Source organism: Artibeus jamaicensis, unplaced genomic scaffold (assembly GCF_021234435.1).
Source record: "Artibeus jamaicensis isolate MK-2021 breed Jamaican fruit bat unplaced genomic scaffold, CSHL_Jam_final contig_473, whole genome shotgun sequence".
Classification (NCBI taxonomy): Eukaryota; Metazoa; Chordata; class Mammalia; order Chiroptera; family Phyllostomidae; genus Artibeus; species Artibeus jamaicensis.
In genome coordinates this window covers 3020343-3029993 of record NW_026521851.1, presented here as the reverse complement: position 1 = coordinate 3029993, position 9651 = coordinate 3020343, and the positions used below count along the sequence as shown (strand labels likewise).

General features: G+C 59.4%; 1 protein-coding gene across 1 annotated transcript; it reads left to right on the top strand.

Moving 5' to 3' along the window:
* The first annotated feature begins 2295 nt into the window (after positions 1 to 2295).
* On the top strand, positions 2296 to 8742 carry ZP4 (zona pellucida glycoprotein 4). The gene is made up of 12 exons (XM_053667864.1): positions 2296 to 2470; positions 2731 to 2852; positions 2948 to 3050; positions 3878 to 4027; positions 4657 to 4844; positions 5180 to 5277; positions 6006 to 6136; positions 6323 to 6512; positions 6583 to 6730; positions 7043 to 7118; positions 8328 to 8444; positions 8639 to 8742. The coding sequence occupies exons 1-12, from the start codon at positions 2296 to 2298 to the stop codon at positions 8740 to 8742; spliced, it is 1602 nt and encodes a 533-aa protein (XP_053523839.1).
* Positions 8743 to 9651: the final 909 nt, after the last annotated feature.

Sequence of the window (9651 nt, the reverse complement as noted above, 5' to 3'; positions counted from 1 at the left end):
CTGGAGAAGGGCCCCCAGCCCAGCACCAAGATAGTAGGGGCACGATGGCTCCCCAGCTGGCCCCGGCTTCTGCAGGAGGATCACCTGTCAGGGGTGCATTTTCTCTCCTGAAACTGAGCGGTGCAGTTGAGTGAGGGCTGCCACAGGGGATTCAGCACCGGTGTGAGTGTGAAATCGCCTCACCCCGGCCCTCCCGACCTGCTCCTAGGATTCATCATGACCCACTGTGGCACCGGGGTGACGAGGGGACCCCCTCAGGGGACTCCCAGACACTGCAGCCCAGTTCCTGACTGAAGTTTGGTTCTCGGCTGTGAACTGCGACCCTCACTGGGGGCAGCCCCACAGGCAGATGCCCCCCATCAGAGGCGTCCACAACGTGCACCTGCGTCTGTCTGCCTCCCTCCCCACCATCGTGGCCCAAGCCTGTGCGTGGGTCTCGGTGTCAGTGACAACTTAGCCAGTGTGACTGTCAGCAAGCTTGGTCACGAGCGCTGTGCATACGTTATGTTCTGCATCGCACACCAGCCAGGCCGCGGGCGGAATGCCTCCCGACTCAGGCGGGCACTGCCGTCTCTACCTCCCAGGCGCGTTAAGGGGTGGCTCCTGGACCGAGGCTACTAAGTGATGACTCAGCCCTTGTGCCCAGACCCACCCCTTGCCCGAGTCTGCATAACCTCAGCGCATGCTGCCCCCCACCCCCGCCGCCCCCGCTCCTCGCCGCTTCAGAGAGCAACCCCAGCGAGTCCAGGTGGGAGGCTGGCCTTTCCATGCCTGGGACGTCTCCCACAGACCCACCCTCAAACCTTTTCATTACGATCACATGTGCAGTTCCTGACAGGAGTTTAACTTCATCAGAAAAAAAAAAAGGAAAAGAAAGAAAACAAAGCTGAGGTGCCTGTGAGGTTTGGGAACCCCAGTTTCAAGGGGGTCATTAGCCCAGGGACATGCCACTAGTAAAAGCCCCCCCCCGTCCCCCCGTGGATTCATTCTCTCCTCTGAGGCTGCCAAGTTCACCTGTCTTGGGCACCCAGGGTGCACACAAGTAAAACTCTGCCCCTGTCCCCAGGGCTCTTCGTGGGGACCCTGAGTAAGGACGTGGTCACCACAATCCAACGTAGCCAGCCCTGTGAGCAAGGGCATGCGACAGGCCAGCAGCCAAGCTGGCTACACTCCGTCCGCGAGGGCAGAGTCCGCAGTCCCTCCGCCCCGTGTAGCCACGAGGTGGATGGGTCATGTAATCTCCCGTGGAGGACGCAGGCTCGTGGGCTGTCTTCCCTGAGTTAAAGACAACTAGAGGTACCTGGCTGTAGTTCTCAGTGCTGCAGCTAAGATTCGTAGCCACCTTGGGAGATTTTTCATGTGATAAGCATTAGGGCAAATAGACTCACGAGGCCCTCGAGGGACACTGGTGGAGTCCACGCTGCCGCCTCACAGGAGGAGCCGGTCCCTCCATGCCCACGTCTCTCAGCGTGGCCCTGGCACTGGGCCCGATGCCACGCAGGAACTGACCCACGGCCACAGCAGGGAAACTGGAGCTCACAGGAGAACAGAAATGTAGGCAGGCAACTCAAAGACCTCAGTGTGTTTATGAAAATGTAGCTGAAACACCTGCAAGTGGCAAAGAAAAACTTTGGGGCTTGGCGGGACTCCTCCGGTGGGTTGCTGCCCTAGGGCCAGTGAATGGTCCCAAGTCAGCGTTTCTCAGGAACCGAGCCTGCGTTTTTCTGGGATTGCAGCCCAGGCTCCAACTGTGCAGGGACTTAGGACCTGTGGGCAGGAGGCAGGCCCCGGCGGGCCCCGACCCCCTTTGAGGAGCACTGGCCACGCCTCAGGCCAGCGTGTGAGCTACTCCACGTCATTGCATCCTCAAGCACACTCTTGGCCGGGTCACAGGTGAGGACACTGATGCCCCCACGTGGTAACTTACTGGGTCCTACAGCTCACAAGTGGCAGAGCTGGGCCTCGCCCAAACAGGGAAGGTTCCAGAGGAAGGTCTTCCGAGGCCCAGAGTCCACCAGTGCTGCCCCGCGCAGCCCTGACGGAGCCTCCCTGAGCTCCAGGCTCCAGGTCCCCCGGCTCTGCAGGCCGCCAGGGGGCACTGCCCGAAGCACCGCAGCTGCAGGCTGTGTCCTGAGAGCTGGAGCACTCGCCCTCCAGCCGGGAGTGCCCCCACCTGTGGTGGCAGCTGTGCTCCTGACGCGGCCCTCCTCCTGTATATAAGGGAACCTTCATCACACCGCAGCCGGCTCGGAAGGGACGTGAAGGGCTTACCGCCGGTGCGTTGCTGGTAGTGGGATGTGGCTGCGGTCCCTCCTGCTCTGTCTTCCCCTGGCCCTGGCCGTGAGTGGCCCGCGTGAGCCCAAGGCACCAGAAGATGCTGGCGAGCTCCTCTGTGGGCCCCAGGGTCTTCGGTTCACGGTGCACCCTCTCGACCCGGACACGGGGACGCCTCCCACCCTGACAGCGTGGGGTAAGTCTGACGGCAGACCTCCCGAGCCGGGCACTGGCTCATTGCCACGGCCACCTGAAACCGCCCTCCAGCATCCTGTCCTACGGTGTCCTCATTGGCAAACTCTGCAGCTTCTCTGCAGACATGTCACTTGTCAACTCCTGAAACGGGCTCCCTCTGGTTCCTCTCTCCGTAGCAGTTGCCCTTTGGGATTGTCCTAACCCTGCACAGTCACCACGGTGACTGACCACTTGCGCCCTCTGCTCCTCCCCACCCCCTAGATAAAGCCGGGCTGCTCCACAGGCTGAGCAATGACTCTGGCTGTGGCGCCTGGGTGACGGAGGGCCCTGGCAGCTCCGTGGTGCTGGAGGCGTCCTACAGCGGCTGCTTCTTCACCGACTGGGTGAGTATGGCCCAGGCATCAGGAAGACCAGGCATCGGGAAGACCGAGCCCCGCCCAGTGTCCCCACCCAGGCTGACCCGGGCCCATGTCTCCAGGACTCCCAGCACTTCATGCTGGTTGGAGTTGAAGGCCCAGCAGCAGCTGGCCACAGGTCGACGGTGAAGACCAGGCTGCTCAAGTGTCCAGTGGCTTTCCCAGGTGCGTGTGGGTCACTCCCACCTGCTCTGTGCAGTGACACTGCCGCTCAAGATGGATAGTCCGCAGCCCTCCCTCCACACACACCCTTAGGACAGTGTCCAGCTGCGTGAGCTCAGCGGGGTCCCTCGGCAACCCTCCCAGAGCCCTGAGTGCCGTCCTGCCCACAGCAGTGAGCCTGGCCAAGGGGCCCCTCACGGTGGAGTCCAACAGGAACTGGCCCAGGACCGGGCTTTCTGGGGCTTGAGGAGGAGGGCCGGAAAGGTCATGGAGGTGGTCAGGAGGACTTGGCCTCCGAGGGCCATCTGAGTGCGGCCAGCCCCTCTGGGAGCCCCTTGACCGCCTGGCTGGGGCGTTAGCCAGGACCTTGGCTCCCGCAGGTCTTGCCTCATGATCTGGGAGCCCCTTTTAGTCAGGACAGACACCCACATGTAACTCACTCTGCTCACCCCTTTGCTACTCAGAATGCGCCGCAGAGGGTTACGCTGATAAGACGCAGTGACCAGGCACCATCCCAGCCCCCTGGCCAGCCCCAGGTCTCAGACACCAGCAGGGACCCCGTGGGCCCCAGCGGAGAGGTGCTCCTGGGGAGAGCCCCTGCTTCTCCTGACCTCGTCAGACTCTCTTTTTTCAAAAAACACTAACTTCAGGGACTCCTGCCAGGCAACCTAACATTTGCTTAACTCCCTGGGACGGATGTAATCTGGTGTGCAACGTGGCCCTCTCTGCCCCACCAGTCTGATGTCTGGGCACCCTCACGCTTGGTAACAAGATCTGTCTCGTGAGCCGACCTCTGCAGCCTGACTTGACTGGCTCCTCTCCCCACGTAGTCCTGAGTGCTCCAGGTGCCGCCCTGTGTGACCCGGTGCCTGGGGGGGAAGGGCTGCCGTGTGCCCCTCCCCCCACCGCCCCAGGAGACTGCGGGAGGCTGGGCTGCTGCTACAACGCCACGGGGGATTCCTGTTACTACGGCAACACAGGTGCGTGTGGCTCCTGGGGAACCAGCTGAGGAAAGTGCCCTTTACCTGCCACGGAGCCTGGAGGAGGTCTGCCCCCACCCTCCAACCGCAGAAGGCGGAGGCTAAAGACGCCCCGTGGCCGAGCCCCCCTGGCCCTGCAGAGAGCTTTCTGTGGCTTCTGTGGTCCGAGCTCCCAGGCGACCTCAGGAAGTCGCACCCAGGTGTGGGGCGTGCCCCCCCACCGCAGTGCTGTCTGGATGAGCCTTTGTCCAAAGACTTCGTGCCCTCTCCAAGTCAGGCTCTCAGGCTTTCTAACGCCAATGACCCTCGCTGAGTGACCCCGGCCACACTTCCTCAGCTCTGAAAACACCCCATCGGTCAGGCAGAGCGGGCCCCACTGTGCCCGTCTGCGGGTGAAGCCGCAGCCAGGCGGTTACTGTCCCTGAGGCCCCACAGCAGGTGACGGAGGCGAGAACGAAGCCCCGGTGCTGACCCGGAGCCCAGTCGAGCTCTGGGCAGCTGAGCTGGCGTGGAGGTCACAGCCAGGGACGTCACCTTCCCCAGGGTGGTCGCAGCGGCTAAGTCAGACTCCATCTAGCTGCCCCGAGGCAGAGAGGGCCTGCCCCCAGCCCCGCCCCTCTGTGTTCCAGTGACCTCGCTCTGCACCCAGGATGGCCACTTCTCCATCGCTGTGGCCCGGCACGTGACCTCTCCCCCCCTACTCTTGAACTCTGTGCACCTGGCCTTCGGGAATGAGAGTGAATGTAAGCCGGTGATGGCCACAGCAGCCTTTGCCCTGTTCCTGTTTCCATTTACTTCCTGTGGCACCACGAGGCGGGTGAGGACCGCCGGCCTTTCGCCTTGCTCCTCTCCTAGCCCCGTTAGGCAGGTGGGAAACGCCCTGGTGGCCGGGGGAGGGCTCTGCCCATGGGGGCCGGCACAGACCCCTCTTCCCACACTGCCTGGGCACCCAGCCGGGGCCACGCCCCCTCCTGCCCTTTGTCCTCAGGGAGGCCAGGTGGCTGCTCCCAGGTTGGTGGAGGGTGCCTGGTCTGCCTCTGCAACTCGCAATGGCAGGGCAGCATCGCTGAGCACTAGACCCAAGCAGGCCCCGAGGGGCGCGGCTTTGGGCCAGCAGCAGTGACCCGTCTTCTTTACTGCCCCCCCCTCAAGATCACTGGGGGTCAGGTGGTGTATGAGAACGAGCTGGTGGCGGCCAGGGACGTGAGAACGTGGAGCCAGGGCTCTATCACCCGCGACAGCACCTTCAGGTAAGGTCTCAGCTCGCCTGCCCCTGCTTGACCAGACCCGGCGCAGCTCGGAGGCCCCTTTCTCACGGGACCGCCTGCCTGGGCCGGGCTGTGCGGCCTCGCTGGCCACGCCCACGGGCCTGCTGGCCCAGCCGGAGCTAAGCCCCAAGCTCAGCCGCATTCTCCTTCACTCAACACATCTGTGCCTCGCTCTGTCCTTTCCACCGCCGTGGTCCCTGCGGTAGCAGAAAGGGTCCCTTTGGGTCAGACAGCCTACTTCGAGCTGCAGGAGGACAGTGAGGGCACTTAAACTGGACGTCGTGTGTGACCTGTGCGAGCCTTCTCCAGCCTCATGTCCCCACAGTCTCAGTCCCACCCTGTCTCTCCACCCGGGATCGCCCTTCTGTAGTCTTCAGAGGACCTCAGACTTCCTCCGCATGCTGTTCTGTGCCGCCCCCCGTGCCTCAGCCCCAGTCCTTCATCTTCCTTCACGTCGCGTCCCCATGAGACGGTCCCCAACAGCTTCTCCACCAAACGCACCCGTTTCTCCACAGGCCCGTGTCCATTGTGCACCCTTCCCCACTGACCCCCCTTAACAAAGGTTCCCCCAACTCAAATAGGGGTCCCCACGGCCAGGGACCATGCCCGCGGCATTCACAAACCTGCCCCACACCTGGCGCCGAGTGGCATCCCAGGGACGGGGACGTGGCCGGGCCCCTGGAGCTGGCCAGCCGCTCGGTTCTCTGCAGGCTCCGGGTCAGCTGCACCTACACCGTGAGCAGCCACACCCTCCCACTCCACGTCCAGTTGCTCGTCTTCCCAGAGCCCCCTCCTCAGACCCAGCCTGGACCCCTCACTCTGGAACTTCAGATCGCCAAAGGTAAGACCCTCCTGGCCGGAGCATCCAGCCCGCAGTCTGAGTCCTGTCACTCTTCTGGGCATGAAGACCCTGCCTTGGTCACAAGACACTTGCTAGAGGAGTTAATGTGGGTGATGGTCTGTCCCAAGCAGCCCAGAGTGGCCTAGCTCTGTCCCCACTGCCGCCCCTCGTCTTGGCCCCTTGCAGATAAAAACTACAGCGCCTACTACGCTGCTGGTGACTACCCGGTGGTGAAGTTACTGCGGGACCCCATTTACGTGGAGGTCTCCATCCGTCGCCGAACCGACCCCGACCTGGGGCTGCTGCTGCGTCAGTGTTGGGCCACACCCGGCCCGGACCCCCTGCAGCAGCCCCAGTGGGCCCTGCTGGTGAGGGGGTGAGTGCTCCTCCGCACACCTGTGGCGCAGCCCCTCAGGGAGCCCCCCTGACTGTGGTGTCTCTGCCAGATGCCCCTACACCGGTGACAACTACCAGACCCAGCTGATCACTGTCCAGGAAGCTGCAAGCCTGCCCTTCCCTTTCCACTACCAGCGCTTCAGCATCTCCACCTTCAGTTTTGTGGACTCGGTGGCCAGGCGGGCGCTCAAGGGACCGGTACGATGCCTCCTTCCGTGCTCCCCAGCAGGGCTGGGGCCCCTGCTCACTCGTTTCCACGTCAGGCCACCCTTGGCTGAGGCTGGCTTATAATGCTGGCTGTTGGTGCCACCTCAGAGCAACCTTGATACAGGTGACGTGAGTGACGTTCATGGACGTCACCCTCGTTCTCTGGTGCCACTGCGATACAGGCTTAGGCTACAGAGACTTTCTGACTTGGCTTTTGGTGTCCTCCCCACCAGGGGGGAACAGCAGTCCCAACCTCTCCTCGTGATGGGGCTACAGCGGGACCCCACTTCTCTTGGCTCCCAGGTGTACCTGCACTGCAGTGTGTCCATCTGCTGGCCCGCAGGGGCGCCGTCCTGTGAGACCTGTCCTGCCGCCAGGAGTGAGTATGGGAGCTGTCGACACTCAGTCCCCAGGGCTAAGCTGTGCCCCGTGTGCAGATGACTCAAACAGGGACCCAGCCTACTGCTGAGGCTTCACCAAGTACTGTTACGATGACTAGAACAGAAAGGGGACTGGCTTCAGAATCCTGGGCCTTTGAAATATAAGCTCAAAATCCTTCTACCTGTCAGCCTGAGCTTTCTCCACATGAATTTTCATTAGGCCAGGAGTCAAACTGATTCATGGCCTACATCTGGCCTGATTAAAACCAAATTCCGTCCGGATAGCTCACAGATGTGGGTCTCTCCACCTGCTTGAAGGCGGGCCTGGTGCGTGGCCTGAAGATCTACAGGTGGATGTGACTGAGGTTTAGAACATGAGCTCTAGCTGGCCACGCCCAAGGACCCTGCTGGGCGTGTGCGCACACACACACACACACACGCCTGCTTCCACCTGGCCCACGAACACTTACCTGATTCATGAGCCCCGAAGCTTTAAGTCCCTGCTAGCAAAAAAGAAAAAACCTTATAGTAATGATAGTTTTGGGGAAAAAATAGTACATTAAACCCTGGCTGGTGTGGCTCAGTGGATTGAGAGCTGGGTTGGGAACCAAAAGGTCACCAGTTGGATTCCCAGTCAGAGCACACATCTGGGTTGCAGGCCAGGTCCCCAGCAGAGGGCGTGTGAGAGGCAAGGACTCACTGATGTTTCTCTCCCTCTTTCTCCTTCCCCTCCCCTCTCTCTAAAAATAAGTAAGAAATAAAATCTTTTTAAAAAGCTACATTAAGAATTGGATATTTAAGTCCACTGATTCGTACAGTCTACACTCTTTGGGGAGTTAAATTTACATTAACTTCTCCAAGGGCCGATAACTGGCGAAAGCCGCTGGGCTCAGACAAAACTCTGCTGCCAAGTCATTCCCGTCTCCTGCCACCGCGGGGAAGGCTCCTGGTATCGGCCTGCTAGTGTCTAAGCTCCGCTTAAGACAGACTGGCAGCTCGGAGGCAGCCCAGCATCGAGACCTCATCCGTATTCCCAAACTGGCGGAACGCAGGTAACAGCCACACAAAACACACAGACCTCAAATACTGATGAGGTCCAACACATACGTGTGAGTTTTCTTAAGGACCTGCACATACCGAGGAACCTGGCCTTGTATTAGACTCGCACGTCCTCACTCCCCACAACCCCAAGCTCTCCTCTCCGACAGGAAGAAGAAGCTCCGACACCCACGTTCACAACGGTACTGCCAGCATTTCTAGCGAGGGTCCCATGATTCTACTCCAAACCACTGAGGACGCTTCAGAAAAGCCCCATGAATACTCAGGTGAGTAGAAGACCTAACTAGCTACCTGAACCACTCATCAAACCAAAGCTCCTTCCTCACCTATCTCCTCTCCCTTACATCATCAGTGAGCATCTCCAAAAAGGGGACTAGCTTGTTCTTTTGATGGCTAAAGACTGCTGGTCTTGGTCAGGATGCAGCTCACTGCACTGACCTCTCTTTCTTTCATTCCCCAGGCTCTCCTGGCGACTCCCGAGCTCTCTGGGTGGCCGGCCTCTCCGGGACCTTAATTGTCGGAGTCTTGTTCGTGTCCTGCCTGGCGATCAGGAAGCAGAGATGAGTCACTCAGACCTCATGTGCTAATAAAACTAGATTCCACCAGCGGTCTGTGCCTGGCTTCTCATTTGAAAGGCTGGTTGCTTCAGATCAGCTCTTCACCTGTAGTCGGCATCTCATCTCTTCAGCTTGGCGGGGTGGGCGTGTGTTTTACCCAAGAATAGAACAAAAACCATGGTACCCTATGTTTGTATATAAGCCTATCTTCTGAACATAACATTTGAGTAGAATTTCACAGTGGACAACTCAAACAGTATATATAAGAACTAGATATTTCAGACTGAGCAGATAATTTTATAAGTTTAAGAGATGTGTTTAAGAAAAAAATGCTTCCACAAGATCAAACTAAGGCAGAACTAGTCAAGAGCTAGTCCTGGGTCTTCGAGACCACTGGCTCTCAAACTTGAGGGTGGATGGAAACCCATGTCTGGCGTCAGCCCCAGAGTTTGATTAAGTGGGTCTGCACTGAGACTTAAGAACTTGTATTTCTAGCCATTTCTCAGGTGATACTGATTGTTCTGTTCCAAAGACACACTTTGAAAACCAGTGTCTCCACCAGGAAGAGGAGCTATTTGGTGTTGGATTGGTTAACTGGAGGTGGCTTGATAAGAGGCTTAGCTTGAACCAGAACCAAGTAACTCCCTAATGTAGCCATTCTTCAGACTAGTAGAATACAGCAGGGAGGCTTCTCACGGCACGTGTCCCCACAGACTGCCTGGTAGCTACGGCCGTGGGTCAAGTTCTAGGGTAATCTCTACTTCTTCACCCGGAGCTCTGTGAGCTGCCTTGGTAAAGAGGGTTTCCCCGCTCACCACAAGGAGGAACTTTGGCTCACTGGACCTTTCAGCAAAGTAAAGGTTTCTCATCTTGGCTTTTAAACAGCCGCTCTGCGGTCAAGCCCGCCCCACTCCAA

Bases quoted from the DNA above. Each gene is read 5' to 3' on its own strand.
- ZP4 (XM_053667864.1), top strand. From the start codon at position 2,296: ATGTGGCTGCGGTCCCTCCTGCTCTGTCTTCCCCTGGCCCTGGCCGTG. The intron at 2,471-2,730 runs GTAAGTCTGACG...CCCACCCCCTAG, and splicing joins TCCCACCCTGACAGCGTGGG to ATAAAGCCGGGCTGCTCCAC. The intron at 5,278-6,005 runs GTAAGGTCTCAG...GGTTCTCTGCAG, and splicing joins ACCCGCGACAGCACCTTCAG to GCTCCGGGTCAGCTGCACCT.